Source organism: Xiphias gladius, chromosome 12, assembly GCF_016859285.1.
Source record: "Xiphias gladius isolate SHS-SW01 ecotype Sanya breed wild chromosome 12, ASM1685928v1, whole genome shotgun sequence".
NCBI lineage: Eukaryota > Metazoa > Chordata > Actinopteri > Istiophoriformes > Xiphiidae > Xiphias > Xiphias gladius.
In genome coordinates, this window is record NC_053411.1 from 340,712 (window position 1) to 361,795 (window position 21,084).

Below are 21,084 nucleotides of genomic sequence, written 5' to 3' on the forward strand. Positions count from 1 at the left end.
GATTATTAAAAGTTTTTAATGCTGGTGGCATAAGTGCAGAATGAATGCTGAAACAGTCATATCAAGTATCGGAGTGAAATGTTGCCCAGTGATTGCTATTCCACCAGTCGGCCATCTGCCCTCTCTGCTTTCATGTCTGCTGCTGCTGCTCCAGCATGACTTCGCAAGCCCGTCCCAGTTCTCCAAGTTTGACCTTGGCGTACTCTGCTCTGTTCAGTGCCATCTGACAGTCCTTCCTGGCTGAATAAGTGGAGCCTTCATGAGGTTGACCAGTAGCTACCTGGAGAAAAAAAACAGGAGAATTACCTTTCTTCTGCTGCTCATAATATGATGCACTTTGACTGATTAAATATTTATTATGGTATTTATTAATACTTAACTGGTTGTATTTGTGAAGCCCATCTATGGGATATGATTTGTTTCATAATTTTTTAGCAATAAGTCTTAATTGTCAAACAAAAAAATTGAGAAGAAAAAACTATACGCGAAAACAAAAAGAACTAAAAAGAAAAATCTATAAGTTATGTAGAAAAGAGGGGATTTATTTGATTGCTATACTCTCCACTTTTCAATTTAAAGTTATAATTTCAATTTAAGGTTTTGTGTCAAACCAATTAAGGAGTTTCTGATCAGCTTTCACACTAATATGTATGGATATATTCAGCAGTATATCCAGGCTAAATATAACTACTTAAAACAATACATATAATAACCTTATTTTTGTCAAAGTGAAACAGTCTTCTAAACAATACTTGTACCATAAGGCACTAAAGCTCTGTTGTTGTAGCAGTTGTCTCTGGGGTTACAATGTACAAATTTAAAAAAAAACTATTACAGTGTATTTGACCTGTGTGAGGTAGCGGATCTGGGCGCTCAGTTCACTCTCCACTCGGTTTACGGAGTTCTGGAACTGGACCAGCTGTCTGTCCAGGAGGCTGGCATTATGTTTGTCTTTGGAGAGTTCCAGAACTATATTACCTGCAAGGATAAGCATACAAGAAAATTTTGTGACAATACCAAGAGCATAATTTAAATTCATATTGTACTAGACACTAATATAGTGTTACTTCAAGCTGCAGCCGAACTGGCTGAAAACATTACATCTGACATTAGCCACCTCTACCTACTGCTGCTACAAAGGAGGATGATGAGAGCTGATTTTGTTGGCCAGAAAGCCAAAACAATGAGCACAAATAGGGTGAAAAGCTCAGTAGAGCTGAGGATAACTGCAGAGTTTGTGGGTTCAGCACTACTGGCAACACCATTTTTTAAAATTTATATTATTATTATTTTTATTTTATGTCTATTTTATAGGGAAAAATACTGTATATAGCATGAACCAACGCCACACACCATAGCATTTATAGCCTACACTAGTTTGCCATGCCCATCCTGAGAGCCTTTAAAAGACACAAAAGTCAACAAGGAAATACAAACAGAACTTACAGAGCTTACATTACACATATGCCCCTTTCAGACATTGGATGTGTAACATTGTTGGCTTCATCTATCTGTTTAAGTGATGGTTTTTTTGTCTTTCAGACACAGCTGTATGTAGCTAGAAGTTTGTTGCAGCTTTATTCGTCATGACATGAGTGTTACAGAAAGTCATAGTGTGTGCTCGGTTATATTTGGCATCCAGTCCAAAAAGGGAGCACTGTCACTACTGGAGAACAGCGGTGAGTTGGAACTCAATAAAAACCATCATTTGTGTGAGGGACACTTACGATTATTATTGTTGTTGTACAAGAGTTTTTTTTAAATCCCTCTTTTGCCCAACCACAGGGGAAAAAATAATTTGTATACACTTTATTTCATTCACCAGTTAAAATTGGCTCATTCAGTGTTTTGTGGTTTAACACTTAAATGCATAAGGGTTTTTTCAAACATTCCTCCATACCTTGGGTCATAGCAACCTGGCACTTACATAACACAGATTAAGCCATATACAGTCAGGTACATAAGCTTTAGGACAGTAACAACATTTTTGTTATTTTGCCTCTGTACACCACCACAATGGATTTGAAACAAAGTTATCAAGATGTGATTGAAATGTAGACTTTCAGCTTTAATTCAAGGATTTTAACAAAAAAAAATCTCATTTACCGTGTAGGACAGCTCTTTTTATACATAGTCCTTCATTTTCAGAGGCTCAAATGTAATTGGACAAACCAACATATCTATAAATATGAGGATTATTTTCAATACTTGGATGACAATCCTTTGCAGTCAGTGACTGCCTGAAGTCGGGACCCCATGGAGATCACCAAATGGTAAGTTTCTTCTTCTTCGCCAGGCCTTTACTGCAGCTGCTTTCAGTTGCTGCTTGTTTGTGGGTCTTCCTGCCTTCCATTTTGTCTTCAGTTAGTGAAAAGTATGCTCAGTTGGGTTGACGTCAGTTGACTGATTTGGCCATTGAAGAATTTTCCATTACTTTGCCTTGAGAAGCTCTTGGGTTTTGGGTCATTATCCATCTGTACTCACAAGCACTGTCCTATAACTTTTGCATCATTTGGCTGAATCTGAGCAGTTAGTATAAACCTTTACACTTCAGAATTCATCCTACTACTTCTATCAACAGCCACATCATCAATAAACACCAGCGATCCAGTTCCATTGGCAGCCATACTTGCCCATGCCTTGACACTGCCTCCACCATGTTTGACAGATCATGTGGTATGCTTTGGATCATGAGCTGTTCCTTTCCTTCTCCATATTATTCTCCTTCCGTCATTCTGGTACAAGTTAATCTTGGTTTCATCTGTCCGAAAAATCTTGTTCGTGCACTGGGCAGGCTTTTTTAGATGTTTTCTGGCAAAATCTACTCTGGCCTTTCAATTCTTGATTGCTACAAGTTTACATTCATGAAGGTGTCTCTCGGCCTAGTGATCTTCCAGGCCTTTTGGTGTTGCTGTGCTTGCAAGTGCATTCTTTCTTTTTAAAAATGTACCGAATTGTTGATTTGGCCATTCCTAAAGTTTCTGCTATTTGTCTGTTGTTTTTTTTTTTTCAGCCTAATGATGGCCTCCTTCATTTGCATCAACATGTCTTTGGACTGCATAACGAGAGGTCCAATTAAAAGCTACCAAATGCAAATTCAGCTCTTGGAATCAATTCCAGACCATTTATCTGCTTCATTTGACATGAAATAATGAGGGAACAGGCCACACCTGTCAAAGAAATTGTTTGTCAGTCAATTGTCTAATTACATCTGAACCTCCTAAAATGAGGGACTATAAAAGGGCTGTAATTCCTAAATGTTTAATACAATATTTCTTTTAAACCCCTTGAATTAAAGATAAAAAGTCTACACTTCAATCACATCTTGATGGCTTCATTTCAAATCCATTTTGGTTGTATACGGAGGCAAAAATTATGAAAATCTTGTCACTGTCCAAATATTTATTTACCTAACTGTAATAAATCATATTGCTTGAAACTTTTAAGAATGTCTTATTAACAATAACAAACACAGAAAAAATATTTTGTCATTTAAGAAATTTTACTATCATTTATAGATGATGATGATCATAATATAAATGTCAGACTTTTTTTCTTATTTCTCAGCATAGCCTGTAATATTTCATGTTTATACACTCTTATCTTACACATACTGCAACTTCTCATGGACTAACACTGACCACACAAAATTAGTCAGCAAAATAATTATCAATTACACTTACTCGTGGTCAACATGGACATGCACACCGTACACTGCTCCACTGTTTTGTGGACCAGCACAGCTTGACAGATAAATCTCCAGTGTTTTGCAGGAGTTTTATCAGCTGAAGCAGTTGTGTTTCTGGACAAACCAAAGAACTATAAAGGATTCATCAGCTTCCTGGAAGTCGTGGCACTTCAGCCATCACAAAAGCTGAAGGCCAAAGTTTTCTAGGAAAGTGTGTTGCTTGTGAGATCTTCTGGCTGTCCATGTTGGAAATTTGTCCAGGAAAACTACTTGTGCCTTTATTTAGGCATGACCGAGGCAGTTGAGGTAAAGACAAGGAGATCCCCCCATCAGTCCTAACTTATCTTCGGACTGCTACTTGGACAGTATCTTAAATGTTATCTCATTCAGAGTGCACGTCGTCAGAGCTAGCTTCGTCTTTCTCATGCTTCTGTTCTGCATAACTGTTTTCATGCTATCACTTGCATACAGCATATCACTGAAAAAAACCCCACTTACATACAGTGTATTCAAAAAGTATTCAACTGTCTTGCCTTTTTTTGTTTAAATTAATTTTTTCCCCCATCATTCTACACTTAATACCCTACGATGACGAAGCAAAATAAGACTTAAGAAGTTTTTGCATATTTATTAAAAAGGAAACACTGAAATATCACATTGACATAAGTATTTAGACCCTTTGCTATGACACTTGAAATTTACCTCAGGTGATTCCCTTGATCAACTCTTGATCATCTTTGGGATGTTTCTACACCTTGGTTGTCCAACTGTGGTATATTCAATTGATTTGACATGATTTTGAAAGGTACACACCTGTCTTTATAAGGTTTCACTGTTGACAATGCATATCTGAGCGAAAACCAAGCCATAAGGTCGAACGAATTACCTGCAGAGCTCAGAGACAGGGTTGTGTCTAGGCATATTTCTGCTGCATAGAAGGTTCCCAAAAGCCTCCATAATTCTTAAATGGAAGAAGTTTTTGAACAACCAGGACTCATCCTACAGGTGGAAAGAAGGGCCTTAGTAAGAAAGGAGACCATGTACCCTGATGGTCACTCTGGCTGAGCTCCAGAGATCCTGTGTGGAGATGGGAGAAACTTCTAGAAGAACAACCTTCAACCATCAGCCCGCTTGAAGTTTGCAAAAAAGCAGCTAAAGGACTCTCAGACTGTGAGAAACAAGATTCTCTAAGTGCCTCAATTCTAAGTGTCATGTCTGGAGGAAACCAGGCACTGCTCATCACCTTCCCAATACCATCCTAACGGTCAAGCATGCTTGTGGTAGCATCATGCTGTATAGGTGTTTTTCAGTGGAAGGGACACAGGGTTGAGGGTCAGCTGAATGGAGCAAAGTGCAGAGATATCCGTATGAAAACCTGGTTCAGAGCGCTCATGACCTCCAACTTGGCCTATGGTTCACATTCCAACAGGACAATGACTCTGGGAACACAGCCAAGACAACACAGGAGTGGCTTAGGGACAACTTGTTGAATGTCCTTGAGCAGCCCAGCTGGAGCCCTGACTTGAACCTAAGCGAACCCCTCTGGAGAGACCTGAAAATGGATGTCCACTGACAGTCCCCATCCAACCTGATAGAGTTTGAGAGGATCTGCAGAGAAGAATGGCAGAAAATCCCAAAACCCACGTGTGAAAAGCTTGTTGTGTCATACCCAAGTAGACTCAAGGCTGTAATGGCTGCTATAGGTGCTTGAACTAAGTACGGAATACTTATGTTGAAGTGATATTTCAGTTTTTCCTTTTTTAATAAATTTGCAAAAAATTTCTAAAATTTTGTTTTAGATTTACCATTATGAGGTAATGAGTGTAGATTGATGATGGGAAATTAATTTAAATGATTTTAGCATAAGACTGCAACATAACTAAAAAACTAAAGGTCTGAATACTTTCTGAATGCACTGTACCTCAGGTCTATATTGACTCTTCTAAACTTGTTAGAGAAAAACAATTGGAAAAACTATGCTTTTTTAAAAACAATTTTGACAGTCTGACATCAGAACACTGGTGTGTTAGTTTAAGGAAAAGGAGGGGGCTGGGTGCTTCACTGAATGAAATGAATGATTTAGAAAGGGTATATAGTACCGGGTTCCTGAAGACCCGAGGTATGCATTTAAGGGTTAAACTCATATTATTTTTCAGCGTAAAAATTGGTGATTAAGTGATAGACTTTTTACAGTGATCTTCAGAAAGTTGAACAACACATATTAAGTCTCTCTCATATTTAATCCACTGCTGTTGCAGCCTTTAAGTTACTCTGACAGCATTCAGTTCAGACTTGTCTTGTTGAAAGTGATATACAGTCAAGCACTTAGTAAAACATGAAACCAACATGTAACACTGCTGTCATGTTGATGTAAATGTTTTAGAGGGGCTTTAAGTATTTGATCTAGAGTCTTACCAATACAGGATAATTGAGGGTTTACAGAGTTGACCAAAATTATTTTTAGTCTACCCCTCCACTTTAACAAGAAAAAACACAATTCTCTCTGAAATCAATAGAAACTAGCAAAAGTAATTGGCATCCACTATTCTCTATTCCATATTTAATATAAGAGACAAGTTGCTTTTGATTTTTAATGTAACATATTATTTTAAATAATACAACAAATGAAGATGTTATGGTCAAAATTTTAGGACCCTTAACCTAATATGTTGTAGCACAAATTCTCTCAGGTTTGTTGGGTGCCTTCTACTAACTTCGAGTTACAGCTCTTTCCATAGACGTTAAATTGCCAGGGTGTTCTGGATTGTGGAAATTACCACAGTTGGCAGACCCAGCTCTCTCAATCTCTCCCTCTCAACCGCCAGAATATTACGTGCTGCCCCAGGGACAGGCACACACAATTGGCCCCCCGTGCCTGAGTCAGCGCCGAAGGCAGGTCCAGGAACGGCAGGAAGGGCTCTGACAACGACATCCGAACCAGGTCTGGGTACCACCTGGCACCCGGACACTCCGGCACTACCAAAATGACCAATAAATGCTGCATTTGGATCCTTTGGAACATCGGCACCATCAGCGTCAGGGGTGGAAAGATGTAGAGCAGGCCGGAGGGCCACACCAGTGGGCTAAGGCATCCACTCCCAAGAGGGGGGGGACTTGCCCTCTCGAAGGGAGTACCAGAGAAGACACTGTGCATTCTCCTTGTTTGCAAAAAGGTCAGCCACAGGCCGGCCAAACCGCTGCCAGATCAGCAAGGCCACGTCAGGCAAGATGCTCCACTCGTCCTTGAATGGACCCCCTTTGGACATCCTGTCCGCTCCCACATTGAAGGTTCCTGGCACATGACTACAACAAGCAGAAATGGTGATCTGCAAGTCAGTATTTCTGCAGCTATCCTGTGCAGGCTGGGGGACCTCACGGCCCTCTGCCTGTTTAGGTAAGCTACTACTTTGGTGTTGTCTGACCTCTCCATCACGTGTAAGTTGTTAAGTAAAGTTAGGCAACCTTCTAAACTGCTCTGAGCTCCAGCAGTTTGATATGGCGGATTGGTTCTGACCACCCACTGTCTACCATGGCCTGGTCGAGCATCCTGCCCAAGCAGGCGAGGGATGCATCAGTGAACACCTGAACATAGTGCGGAACACACCCTAGCCTCATACCCTGGCGGAGAACGCTGGGTGAGTTCCAAAATGCCACTTTGATCTGCACCCGTGAAGGCAGACAACCTGCGGAGCTTGTCGCAGCTTGGATGCAGTTTGAGATGCACAAACGAAAGTTGGATGTTTCTCATGTGTAGCAGTCCCAGGCTCACAATTGCGTGAGCCTCTGACATCATCTTCAGCAGGGACATGGGCCTCCCCACAGTTACCTTTACAACTGTTTCAGAGGTCAGAGCATCCACTAGCGAAGCACGTACGAAATAGAATGATAGTGCTGTTGTTCAATTATTACTTGAACTGTATGCTTACTGACTCGTAAACGTAAAATCAAGTTTGTCAACGGGCGATAGCCTACACCACTCATCTACTCGCAGGGATTAGTTTGCTGCCAACAGTGGACTCGTAGAGGTCTCTGGTATACAATACGGCCCCGGTAATAAAACAGTTACCCTGGTAATAAAATAAGTAATTATTAATAATTGCTTGTTACTTACCAGCTGTTATAAACGCCAATACCGATTTATCCGCTCTAATTGTTTCCACTGTTAATGTAAGTAAATAATCAATACAGCTGTAAGAAACACATTTTTCTTAAGTAATTAAGACAGTAGGACGGTATGAGCATGGACATGGCGGGGTTGAAAATTCTGCGCACTGGGCAGAATTGGGCCCTGTCTGGTAGCTACTACTACTGCAGTGTAAGTACAAAATCAGTCAAATTATGTAAGGGTACAATTTTTGTTGCTTAAATTTTTTATATTATGTCCTCACCGGCACACTGCAGGATCATCGCTATCTCTTTCTCCACGTCCTCCAGAGCTCTGAGCCGCTCATTAGCCATCACTAGGCAGGAAACAGCTACAGTCAGCAGCTCTCCAAAAACAAGTTGTACTGTTATAACACACAGTGTAGTCGAGAGGGCCGGTGTGGACAGGGGTATATATAAACCTGCTTGGCTCAGTTTACCTTTAAAAGACAAATGCTTGGAAGCTGAAACTGCTGAATCTGCACATCAACAAAAACCTCACTAAATTGACGTCAACCAGTCGCACAGTGTTGACGTACGCTTGGCGGAGAAGCAAGATGGCTACATCGGCTTGGCTGCATGGATCATCTGCTATGCGACTAACAGAGGGTTTAGTGTCGGTTCTGAAAGAACACCGTCCAGAGTATTTACCTGCTTTATTGGCCAACTACAGAGAACATGGCGTGTTCCCGACACAGGTAGAGCCCGACCCGAAGAAGCATGTTACCTTGGGAGCTAGTTACCTGTTAGCATGCTGTCGCTGTGCAGCGGCAGCTACAGGCTTTGTTGTTTACTGAGCTGGCATCAGGAGTTAGAGTTGGACAGTCTGTAACAGAGGCTGAGGGGTTGCTGGTGTTGTTTAATGTGTTTTGCCTTCATTTATAGTAAACACCTTTTTTTTTATCTCTGCAGGGCGCGAGCACCGTCGGGGGTCTCGTGGGTTTCAGCAATGCAAAATTGGGCTCGAGCAAAACCAGGTGAGAAAAAGAATGTTTCGCCAGCTTTTATAATATTTCAGTCATCACTATGCTAATGATAACAGTGGTAACGTTGTGGTAATGTTATTGTTTCGTTTTTTAATTTTTTTTTGTACATTTCGGTAATATATTGGTATTATCCTCACTAGTATTTCTAGTGACGTTGTCTTATGTATCAAATGACAAAAGTGAATAACTGAAACACTCTTAACTGAAAAACACCAAGAAGAGCATATGTGGCTTGCTGATGACGAAAATGGTAGCATGAACAACTCATTATTAATGAATTTTCACACTTTTAATATACAGCGCCTTTAGGAAAACTTCCCACCGTTTGTTTGGGATAATTTTTTTGTAAGACAGGACCATTCTGTAAAGTTTGGCGCTTTTCAGTCATAAATAGGGCAAAGTATAATTTCAAGTTTTTCGATACTAGTCATGATAGCTAAGTTTCAGTACCAGTAGGATACCTTTTTGATACCTTGTGGCAGGTTTCTCATCACTGTCCGTAAGATAGTGTAAATGTTATCGTTTTATCCTATTTTTATTCCTGCTTATCATATGACAAAACTATATAAAAGCTGAGAGGTAAATGTTCCTGGAGATGAACTAAGACAGAATAGCTGAGATGTAGAGGGGTCAAAGAGAAGCCTGTATCTACAATCTACTACAAAATCTTGACACACCAGAGACAAATTCCATTGATTATAAGTCTTATTCATGAATCACAGATTTCGACGATTAATGCAACGAGAGAGCTGCTACGATTTACTAGGAGTCTGGTGCATTTTCCTACAACTCCAAACTGTTGGAAAGGGTAAAGTGTATTGAGACAAAATCTCTCTCTGTGTGTGGTGGGGGGCAGGTTTGAGGGGCTCTGCTTGCTCTCCATGCTGGTTAAAGACAGCTCCAGTGATCTGTTCGAGCAACACTGCCTTTCCTGGCTGCGTTCCCTTCAGCAGGTCATACAGGTACTATGCGTGCACATAAATGCACACAAAAACACACTCTTTTTTGTGTTGTCCAAAGTTGTCAGTTTGTTTCTTCCATAAAACCTGATTTATGACTAATTGGAAACCTGATAATCTACAAAGCCCGACTTCCCCTTTTCTGATTCCTCTACTGTATGTCTTTGAATGTTCTTCTTTAGTCTCAGGCTCCAGTTCAGACCATCCAGCTTGCGGTGAACATTCTAAAGGATTTGCTACAGTACTCATCCCAGCTAGCAGAGCTGGCCAGGGAAGTTGGCCTCAACTCCATCCTGGGCATCCTGACGTCTCTGCTGGGCCTCAAGACAGAGGTGAGGGAACAGGGCAGTGGAATCAGGTGGAAAATTTATGGTGGCCAGAACCATGTAATCATGAAGGGCCACATGACAACACAGAACATCAAAAACACAATTATTAAGCAGTCTATGAAGCCTCGTGTGGAATTGTTATTATTTTTTAAGATTTGTTTGGATGCCCTGGTGGCCTAGTTGGTCGAAACAATTAATCAATTAGTCGATTAACAGAAGTTTTAAACAGCACTATCATTCTAAAGATATGTTGCAGTTTTATGTGATTATAGCATCTTCCATAGTATGGTACAAGTTTTGTTTGTAGAAAAATTAGACAAACTTGGTGAAAACTGGTATTGCCCATGTGCTGCTTTTACATTTTACATTTTAATGTCTAAATGATTAATTGATTTAATAGAAAAGTAATCAAGAGATTAATTGACAGTTAAAAGAACTTTCAGCTGTTGCAGCCCTTACCAGTTTAGCCCTATTTTCACTTTTCTTCCTGTGATCGCAGTGTGAGCTGTCAGCCATGGAGGGGATGACAGCCTGTATGACCTACTACCCCAGAGCCTGTGGGTCCCTCCGGGTAAGATAGAAAGGAGACAAAGAAGACTAGAATGAAGGATTTTTATTTCTCAATTTAGAAACTTTGTCGTATTGATTTAGAGATAACTTTAAGATCATATGTATTTCACTTCAGTCATTTGAGAAAAAACTGAAATATCTGAGCTGTTTTTCTTCTTTTAGGACAAACTGGGAGCCTATTTCCTCTCCAAAATGGACAGTACAAACAAGAAAACACAAGGGGTTTGTGATTCTCACTCTTTCATAATATCTATTGATAAATATATATGTTGGTTTTACCCTTGTCTCATTTTCTCAGTCTTCCACACAAAAACAATGCACTCTTACCTCCCAAAGTACAGTGCAAACTGATAGTGAAGCAGAACATCAGAAGTCAAGCTCTTTTTCTGCAGGATTTTTGACATTTTTAATTTCCTTGTCCCTGTGTCACTCTCTGATATTAGATAGCTTGTCAGTGTTATGGTCGCTTGCCCTGTCTGGGGGGCCTGTTGGACAGAGGGGTGGGTGCTGGCAGAGCTGAGGGCTGGACCAATCAGATTCACTGCTTACTGGCCTCAGCAAATGGCCTGCTGGCTCAGATCTACCAAGGTTCAGAAACAGGTAAAATTTTCTATCATTGATGGTTGTATTTCTCTGTAGAACCAGGCTTCAATTCATATCTCCCCCTAACTTTTTTTTTTTTTTTACTTAATTCATTGTGGTTATATGCCAAATAATAACAACACACAGACAGAACTCAGTCTTGTGAACACCTGGGGACAACCTTAAAGTTTCACTTAGTCCCAGCTGGGAATAGTCACCTGGTCCGTCCATCCATCCACCCATTTTCTGCCACTTATCTGGAGTCAGCTTGCGCTGACTCCAGATAAGTAGACTTTATCTACAGGTTAGTGCAGATGTCCCTCCCCACAGCAACGTTTTCTGTTTGCTCCAAGGGGATCCTGAACCCAATTTATGTGAATTAAGGTTGACAAAATATTAGGAACACCTCTCAGTATAACCCAGTTCAGTTCAACATGACCACAAATTACAGCCTCCAAAATTATGATTAAAATAAATCAACACCTCTTCCAAACAGATTTAGGGAGGGTTTATGCAGGCCTGTTGTATTATACAGCATTAGTTTTATGTAGGTGTACCTAATAAATTGGCCAATGGGTGTAATTAATTTAATCACTGTATGTCATAGTAAGCTTTCCCTGAACTGGTGAATCAGTAATTTTACTGAAAATTTTACATAAATCCATGCCATACCAATTTAAGTTTTATTTCATCAATGGAATAATATGCAGTCAAGAAAATCACTGGCAAATGTATTTTAAGATCATCAAGGAAAATATTTGAAATGATATAAAATTAGTTTAAGGCATTTTCTCACTCATACATGGCCATTAAAGGAAACAGAAAATATACAATGCCCGAAAAACAACATTAGATGATATATGGTGTAAAATGACCTTACCGTAACAGCAGCGGTGCATAAATTAATTGTTCTGTCTGTTAATAATCCTAATACAGTTAGGTCCATAAGTATTTTGACAGTGACACAATTTTTGTAAATTTGCCTCTGTACACCACCAGATGGATTTGAAATGAGTGGCCTATGGTGTTACAATGGTACATACTTAAAAAGAAGGAAAGCACTGGTCAGCTCAGCAATACCGAAATGCCTGGAAGACTACAGAAGACAACTAAATGATCATAGAATTCCTTCCTAGGTGAAGAAAAACCCCTTCACAACCTTCTAGCCAGGTCACGAACACTCTCAAGAAGGTTGGCGTATCATTGTCAGGTGCTTTTGTGAAAGTCTACAATCAAGAGAGGCCCTCATTAATGTAAATACAGACGGTGTACCACAAAGTGAAAACCACTCGTAACACTCAGATTAGACTTTGCCAGTAAACAACTAGAAAAGCCTCCCCAGTTCTGGAACAAGATTCTTTGGACAGATGAAACCAAAATTAACTTGTACCAGAATGATGGGAAGAGATGAGTATGGAGATGGAAAGGAATGGAAGATACGAAGCATACCACATCATCTGTCAAACATGGTGGAGGCAGTGTTATGGCATGGGCATGTATGGCTGCCGGTGGAACTGGGTCACTGGTGTTTATTGATGATTTACCTGCTGATAGAAGTAGCAGGATGAATTCTGAAGTGTACAAGGTTATACCATCTGCTCAGATTCAGCCAAATGCTGCAAAAGTGATAGGACAGTGCTTCACAGTACAAATGGATAATGACCCAAAACATACTGCAAAAGCAACCCAAGAGTTTTCTCAAGGCAAAGAAATGGAATATTCCTTACTGGCCAAGTCAGTCACCTGATCTCAACCCAACTGAGCATGCTTTTCACTTACTGAAGACAACCCAAGAGCTTCTCAAAGCAAAGAAATTTTGCCTTTTTCATACAAGCATTAAAAAAATCCTTATATTTGTAATTATGCTAGTTTGTCCAATTAAACTTGAGCCTCTAAAAAAAGGGGGGGGGGCTATGTATAAAAATGGCTATAATTCCTAAACGGCTAATGCGATATTTTTATTAAAACAGGATTGGTTGTCCAGAGTTAACTAAGCTCCATCAGGCCACAAAGACATTATACAACTGTTTTCACAAGCTGAGGAAAACTTACCATGACATGAACACTGAACTTGATATGTAGAATGATGTCGTACCCTTTCAATTCTGATTTGAGAAACACAAATGTCAAAGAACTGATAATCCAATCCTTGTCATAGATGATTGAAACTAAGTTTGTCAAACACTACAGTGTAGGAACTATACAGTTATTTTATAACCCTTGAAAATCAAATTACATTTTAAATTAAAACCCCTTTCACAGTGGACAAAAAACCCATCAATACCCACTAACATTTGGCTTTTGTCTTCAGTGGGAAAGGGTACAATTGGCATTCATTCTCGGGTCAGATGTCTCTGCAGTAGTCACAGCTATTTATCGACTCCAGCTTTGATCGGTAATGATGGAAACATGACACCTGGGTAGACATACTAATTTTTGACTCCGTTGTGGTGCTATGATACGTGTCGAGGTTCCAGACGTTGGTAATAAAATAGCCAGGAACATTTATTGTTTTTACAGTCTATGGGAACAATGTGCAATGGTGATTTTGGTGATGGTGATTTTGTTCTTCGTATGGAACATTGGCAAGACAGCTAATAATAGATATTTTAAAAAAAGAAACTGCCGTAACAGGGTTGGTTGGATTTTCACATTTGTATTGTGCTCTGATGATACAGTTTGCTATGAGCTGATTGTTGTTTGCTTGTGACAGATGGAACAGTACAGTATGAAGGTCCGGGGGTAGAACTGGCCTTTCCTCATCTCGACCAATCAGATCCCCTGCTACTGTTGCAGCTCCAGCACAGATACACAGCTATCTGCCTGGCACTCAAACACACACTCAGGTAAAACACACACACAAAATTTTAAAGGAAAACCCAACTTGAAAAATGTCTCTCCACCCAAACAACAATGAAATGTTCTTGTTTACATATTGTGGTTTTTAGTTATTAGAATAATTTTGTTTTTCAAATGCTAAGGTTTTTTGATATCTTGAATTTCTGCCCCTTTGACATTACAATGTCAAGAAAAATGCCCAATAAAAAATGTCCACAGTTTTCATTTAGACTAAGTCCACCTTGATCTGACTGTCTAACTCCATCAACTGGGTAATGGTCATGGAGATGAGTAAGAACCTAATTCCCACTCTTTGCAGGTTATTTGCACTTTATTTGTAAGATAGCAGAACCTGCCAGTTCCTGACTTAATGTACTAGCTGGAGAGAAGAAACTTTTGAGAAAAAGATAACCTACTTGGGGTGTTCCAGGTAGAATGTAATTTACTCAGGATGGCCTGAATGGTCACTTCCACAAATAGTAAAAACCAGGTCTGTATGTGGGGTACCCTTCCTGTAGTACACAATAGATGTAGTATGATCATGCTGTGTAGTGTCAGTAAAAGAATTGCATAATTGCAGAGTTAATTTTACAGAGACTGAGGAATAACAAACCTTATAAGTCTTCACATAGTACCGCTTTTAGCAGATACAATACATTCAACAGTGTTTCTCTCACATAGTAACAAGGATCGAAACCAAAAATCAAATGGAAGTAAAGAGTTTGTGAAAATCACTGTTCCAGGATTAAAGGTGTTCATTGTGTTCTGATCTTGTCTCTGTCCATCAGGGTAGATCCAGCCTCAGCTGTCCGTCTGCCTGTCAGGCCAATACTCAACCTGGTGTGCCGAGCCGTCGCTGTCAGCTCCAAGAGCGTAGTGAGTACGCGCACACACAAACTCACACACTAATTATTAATGAGCACAGGTGATGTACCATCAGCCAGAGCTTTTGGGTACATTTTTATAAATGCATATATACAAAAGGCATTGATCATAATCCGCCCGTATGTGTCAGAATTTAACAGGAGACGGAGGTGTGAGGATGCTGGTCCTGCCCATCATACACACCAACACACTGGAAGTCCTATCAACTCTTATCACAGTGTGAGTACACACACACACACACACACACACACACACACACACACACACACACACACACACACACACACACACATTAGCTGACTCTGAAGATATAAGTTATTGTTTGTAGGAAAATGTCGCTTTGTCAGATCTTGGTTATGTTATTTTGTTTTTTGTTTTGTTTTTTGAACATCACAAATATTTATATCATATTCAATAGATGAATCATTCTGAAGATACCAGCACGTATAGAGGATTACAGTGTTAATATGGCATTGATGTTTGTGGGTTGCTGGCGCTTTGTCTGTTCTGTGTGTATATTACAGTGTACGTAGCGGCATGGTTCAATACACTGTAGTACTACAGAGGCTGTTCTCTCAAACCCTATCTGCCTGGACACCTCTGCATGAAGCCAGTCTGGGACAGCAGAGAGCCTACAGGTAACTGCAGGGCTTCCACACCTGGAAGCTTTTGTTTTATTTGTACAAACAAGCCCCAAGTGTTTACAAGTGTAAACGCAGAGTAACCAATACCCAAATTACATGCACCAATGTTCAAAAAAACAATACTTTTGTCCGCCACATCAGCGTTTTGTATCAGCAACTGATTGTCTTACAACTATGGATCTCTCGAATGCTGCAGCAGACATGGGAAAATCAAGCATTTTTGGGCGAGTGTCATTTGAAACTAGCAAATGAATGACCTGTTACATTTCAATATCCTACCTTTTAATTTGAATTGGATTCACTGAATCAGGTATTGGGGATGATGTCTTGGAGGTACATTGTTCTACTATTAATTTTGCCTTAGCTGACCCTCATTTAGCACTTTTTTAAGCTTATTGTCATGTTTGACTACACCAATGGTCAAAGTTTTAGAACAACCCCCATTCCAGTTTTCAATTAAATTTAAGCATTTCAAGTCAACCTTAAATGATACAAAGGTATGTGGTACTCTGCCCAAGGTAAAAAAAGAAAAAAATAGTCTAGGTTACCAAAAACTGAAAAATCATTTAAATTTTATAGAAAACACGCCCTTTTCAGGGATTAAGAAATTGGTTAATCCACAGCTTTCCTGCCGCAATGGAAGGAAATTAAAGCCTTGAAAGTTAATTCAAACAATTCCTTCAGTTCCCCCAAATTTTGTTGATTACTTACAAACCCTGTCTGTACAAAGGCAGTATTGGAACAAACTGTGTTACTACAATTCTGATGCATTATTAGGACAATACTGTACTGCATGAAGTAGTATTGTATATTGCTATCAAAAAGGTGAGGAAAAGGCAAGTAACAAAGGAGACAGACTGGTTGGTTAGGGGTTCATCCTACAGTAAGATAATGACCCAAAACAGTAGAAGAAAAGAACTAGAGGGTAGGCTTCAAATGATGGAAGACCGGAACAGTCTCCAGCCTTAAATTCCATGGAGCTGATTTGGGATGAACTGGAAAGAAGTAAAAGCAAAACAAACTACAAGTGCAACACATTTTTGGGAACTTCTGCAACAGTGGTGGGACAAACTTTCTGAACAATATTTGATTTCCATTGTCGAAGGAACGTCACAAGTGTGTTCGGCTGCTGAATGAGTCAAACCTTTAGATTAAATTTAGTTCCATGATTCCTTGTTTTTAAAATCACTTTGATTTCAGGAACACTGAGACGTTGAGTTATTTAAATATAAAAAAATTAAGTGTTTTAAAACCTCTGAACAGTAGTGTACATTATCTTTCCTAGTTGGGAGATTTTCCACAGTATTCCTAAATTAAGGCTATTTTACAAAGGCTGACCATATATGGTATTTTGAGTGTTTTTGGATGTAAATTAGCATATTCTTTAATGAGCAATGGGTGTAAAATGTGTGTTTTATCATTGGTCATTAATATGGTTAGTTTTTTTGTGTTGAATGACATACAGGATACAAACCATGGTATGATTACGGGTCAAGGCATGGAAAAAGGCCTAAATTTTCTCAGTCTATTATAATGCAAACAGCACTGAGCAAAAATATTTGGCGTGTATCATAAAGCTGGGGAGGCTGAAGCGTTTGTTTCTTGTGGCTCTTCCTTCATTCCACAGCTCAGTGCGAGTATCGGTGTACAGAACCTTAGAGCTCTGGGTCCAGGTGGCTGGAGCCTCTGCTAGCATTCTTCAAGGAAGCCCAAGCCATTCAGAGCTCCTTTTTAGCCACCTGCTCGGTGACATCACACCAGGGGCAGAGTCTGTCAAGGTGAGTTCAAGTTCCATGTAGTTAGTTTGAATATACTTAAGCACCATGTATTTAACAATAAAAATGACTTAGTTTTAGACATTTGCTTTTTGAAACTCAGATGGACAAGCAGTTTGTTGCAGCAGGTGTCTACTACAGACAGGTGACAAATTAAAGGAAGAACCTGAATAAATGAGTGGACAAACATAATGAATGCAGATACTTCCACACAGTTGCACTACAATTAAGCAATTAACATCAAAGCAGGCTGTGTGGCATGTAAAGAAATGCTGAGCAGGCCCAGTTGATTCTGAATTTGTATCACGATTGCAGGAGGAAAAGATATAAGTGACTTTGAAAGAGGGTTCATTGCTGGGGCACAGATGTCAGGAGCTTCAGTCACAAAATATGCTCAACTGGCTTGTATTTCAATAGTAATAGCAACCAAAGTGACATCTGCATTAAAACGACATCAGTAAATAGGGTTGGAAATTGTGGTTTACAGCGTACATTTGATGACAGTTCTGCTCGTGCATTAGTGCGATATGTAAGGAAAAACGGAAGAAGATCTCTTCCTCAGTTGACTGAGAATGTCAATGCAGGACGGTAGCAGTCCGTCAACACTTATGTAAATAAGAGAGGGATATTATATTAGGGTTGCCGTGCATAAACCCCTCATTACATAGATGAATGCATATTTGAGAGTTCAGTTGTGCAAAAACCATAGGCACTGGTCTACAGAGATGTGGAAAAAAGTGATATAGTCAGATGAGTTGTCCTTCACCATATTTTCAACAAGTGGGCGAATGCATGTGTGGCGTACACCAAAAGAGTTGTACAGGCCTGAATGCTTGCCCCTCACTGTAGGGGTCTACAGTGAGGGGATCCGTTGGCTCAGTTATGCTGTGGTGAACATTTTTGCTGTAATGGTTTGGATCCACATGTCTCCTTAGATGGAAGGGTCTCTACAAATCAATACGAAGTTTTTCTGAGTCATCACCTATGCTGAAACATTTGTATCCTGATGGGAGTGGTCTCTTCCAGGATGACAGTTGCGCCATTCGTAGGGCAGAAATTGTCACTGACTGGTTTAACGAGTATGAAAATGATTTGTATCATATGATAGGCGATTTTTGTGCCAACGTGTTAAGCAGCACCCTCCACCAACATCATCAAAACACCAAATGAGGGAATATGTTTTGGAAGAATGGTATTCCATCCAGAGTTCCAGAGTCTCGTAGAATCTATGCCAAGGTGCACTGAAGCTGTTCTGGCGGCCCATAGTGGCCCTGCACCTTTATAAAGACACCTTTTTGGTTTTTCCTTTAATTTGTCATCTATATCTGTATGTCTTTGTCATATGTCAGTGCAGCAGCATGTACGTTGTCTCTAACTCTCCCTTTGTCTTTTTGTCTGGTCTTTTACTCCAGCTCCGGGCAGGTCTGTCAGCTGATGTGGTCCCTGGAGGGAAACCAGGCCCTCGGAGGACAAAGCCTTTGGTCATAGCAGATGCAGGTGGGCCATCACTCCAGAGAAAAGGAGACCTTTTGGCCAATCAGGATACTTGCCTTTCAGCCCTCAGAGGTGAGATGCTGCCTCAGTCTGAGTACATCTTTTGTAAATGGTCTTTTGTAAATCCGTTTTAATTACACAGATGTTTCCTCTTCACAGCACTGAGACAAATCATACTGACAAGTGGTACACTGCTAAAGGATGATATACACAAGGTAAATGTCGATGTCACATTGTTGTTGCATTGTAATTTAGTTGAAAACATGCAAAAACAGCAGTTTGATTTCTTAATCAGATCTTCACTGTAACTATTAAACTACTTATACTAAACACTACAGATTTCTCTGAAACACACAGCAGAGATCAGTCACCTGCTGTAGTAACTGACATAGTAGTAGTTCTTAGACGAGATGATGTCATGGATGGGTCTCCCTTCTGTCCCTGGACAACTCATTTGCTTTTTTAATAGCAAACAGTCAGTCTGTGGTTTTCTACTCTGTGTTAATTTTTTCTCATAGCGTCTTCATGATGTGGTGCTGCCGCTGAGTGTGCGTCTTCAGCAGCAACAGTCCAGCAGCAACAGTGCATGTGAATCTGCAGGGGGCGTTAGTGGGCAGTACAGCAGTGCCCTTGCCCGAAGAGAGCTATACAGGTATTACCTTCATTCACATCATATCAAACATAGATTTACAAGTGTACTTCATTAGTATCTGTTCTTTGTTTGTATTTGCTTATTACTTTAACTGTAAAGCACTTTGAGCTGCATTTTGTTTATGAAAGATGCTAAATTAATTAATTATTACTATTATTAACTTGTGAAATAATTAATGATTATGAGGTTAAAGTGCTGACTGTTTCTATTCATAGTGGGATGAATCGTAGCCCTTTTTATACACTGTCTGCCAATATAAGGGAAAACATTTTTTGGACATATTCATCAAATAAAATACATGATCAGGCTGTTGACGGTTGTACAGTGCAATGTAGATGGGTTCATATCAGTGTTTTGTTTTTGTGGATTTTCAGGTTATTGCTGGCTCTGGTCCTGGTCCCATCACCCTGTTGGCCTCCACCTCTGACCTGTGCTGTATCCATCCTCAGCAACGCACGCGCTGACCGCAACCTCAAGGTGACTGCTCTCGGGGAGAGAGAAAAGAATGCAGTAGGGAGATTCGGCTGAGTGGTACAAATGTGTTGAAAGGTTTGAGTAACAGATCCATGTATTTGAGGGTTTATTAGATACCAAAACACTGAACAGCAGTTTTATAATACTATGGGACAAGATTTTACAACTCTATAAATTATCACAGCAGCAATCATTCTGTCTTCCGTTGCGACATTCGTAGGGAGAGAGAAATAACATGCATCAAAGGTCCCTCGCAGTGAAACTGACAAACGTGGTATGTGTATACGTCTATTAACCATTGGGCTACTGGGGGGGGCCAAGTTGCAGTGTAGGTTGAGTCAGGTTAATCTATTGGCACCCCTACTGAGCCACCACAGTGGTCTCATTGAAATAAATAATAACATTACAGCTGTCCCCTAAAAGTCGATGAGTCAGTGCATCAGTCGAGAAGACCCTGAGTTGACTCCCATTTTGTGAGTTGACTCACTGCACTTTTTTTTTTTTTTTTTAAGCTGCCTCATAGTACATAGAGCAACACAGGAGCAACAGAGTGGCATGCTGTAAACTTTACAAACCCAGTCTTGTCTTAAAATGACTGAACCACAAAACTAACTCGAATGGAATTAGAGACATGTGTGGGGAAACAGAATCAAGGCATCAGTTAGAAGTTCCAACTCATAGCTGACTCTAAAAATCTTTACTTGGGGACAGCCCTATATCAGATAGTGCTGTTGTTTGACTGTACATGGCCCAAATCGATACAAGATGGAGAACCATCTCAGCAGTACATCTCTTTTGTGCTAAGTTGCCAGTTGGTTTTCACTGGTGAAACTGGTCTAACCATGAGTTGAACTGACTACAGGCTAACGTTACAAATGGATAATGATTTGAACGTAGCTTCTCTTTTTGTGATCATGGATTAATTGTTTTACTGTAACACGCCTATAGCCCCTTTCCACCAATGCAAACCTAGGTTTCAGTTCTGGGCTGGTGCTAGCGCCAGTTCTGAGTTGGTTCAACTTGCGAACCTTCTAAGAACCGGTTTGCTTTTCCACAGGCTAGAGA

The 21,084-nt window shown here is 40.1% G+C and overlaps 2 protein-coding genes across 4 annotated transcripts in view; one reads left to right on the plus strand and one right to left on the minus strand.

Moving 5' to 3' along the window:
* med11 (mediator complex subunit 11) lies at nt 1-8,796 on the minus strand. 3 transcript variants are annotated; one of them, XM_040141072.1, is made up of 4 exons: nt 8,272-8,386; nt 8,077-8,148; nt 848-978; nt 1-280 (listed from the first exon to the last, which is right to left on the minus strand). In XM_040141072.1, exons 2-4 carry the CDS (start codon nt 8,144-8,146, stop codon nt 131-133), a joined length of 351 nt encoding a protein of 116 aa, XP_039997006.1. In that variant the 5' UTR covers nt 8,147-8,148; nt 8,272-8,386; the 3' UTR covers nt 1-130. The 3 variants fall into 3 exon arrangements, with proteins under 3 accessions (XP_039997006.1, XP_039997007.1, XP_039997005.1); XM_040141073.1 differs by lacking the exons at nt 8,077-8,148; nt 8,272-8,386 and adding an exon at nt 8,575-8,796; XM_040141071.1 differs by lacking the exon at nt 8,272-8,386 and having other exon boundaries at nt 8,077-8,182.
* Nucleotides 8,372-21,084, plus strand: part of pelp1 (proline, glutamate and leucine rich protein 1) — a 21,517-nt gene continuing 8,804 nt past the window's right edge. The window contains exons 1-16 of the mRNA XM_040141063.1: nt 8,372-8,529; nt 8,744-8,808; nt 9,674-9,779; nt 9,959-10,108; nt 10,605-10,676; nt 10,838-10,897; nt 11,119-11,275; nt 13,971-14,103; nt 14,884-14,971; nt 15,111-15,199; nt 15,505-15,618; nt 17,252-17,402; nt 18,812-18,965; nt 19,053-19,108; nt 19,412-19,545; nt 19,920-20,022. Coding sequence (XP_039996997.1) covers nt 8,389-8,529; nt 8,744-8,808; nt 9,674-9,779; nt 9,959-10,108; nt 10,605-10,676; nt 10,838-10,897; nt 11,119-11,275; nt 13,971-14,103; nt 14,884-14,971; nt 15,111-15,199; nt 15,505-15,618; nt 17,252-17,402; nt 18,812-18,965; nt 19,053-19,108; nt 19,412-19,545; nt 19,920-20,022 — 1,773 coding nt within the window. The 5' untranslated portion in view covers nt 8,372-8,388. The remainder of the gene's footprint in view (nt 8,530-8,743; nt 8,809-9,673; nt 9,780-9,958; nt 10,109-10,604; nt 10,677-10,837; nt 10,898-11,118; nt 11,276-13,970; nt 14,104-14,883; nt 14,972-15,110; nt 15,200-15,504; nt 15,619-17,251; nt 17,403-18,811; nt 18,966-19,052; nt 19,109-19,411; nt 19,546-19,919; nt 20,023-21,084) is intronic.

Coding starts and splice junctions, on each gene's coding strand:
- med11 (XM_040141072.1), bottom strand. CDS start 8,146: ATGGCTAATGAGCGGCTCAGAGCTCTGGAGGACGTGGAGAAAGAGATA. Junction 979..8,076: donor GATGATCCTGCAGTGTGCCG/GTGAGGACATAA, acceptor TTATCCTTGCAG/GTAATATAGTTCTGGAACTC. Junction 281..847: donor AGATCCGCTACCTCACACAG/GTCAAATACACT, acceptor TTTTTTCTCCAG/GTAGCTACTGGTCAACCTCA.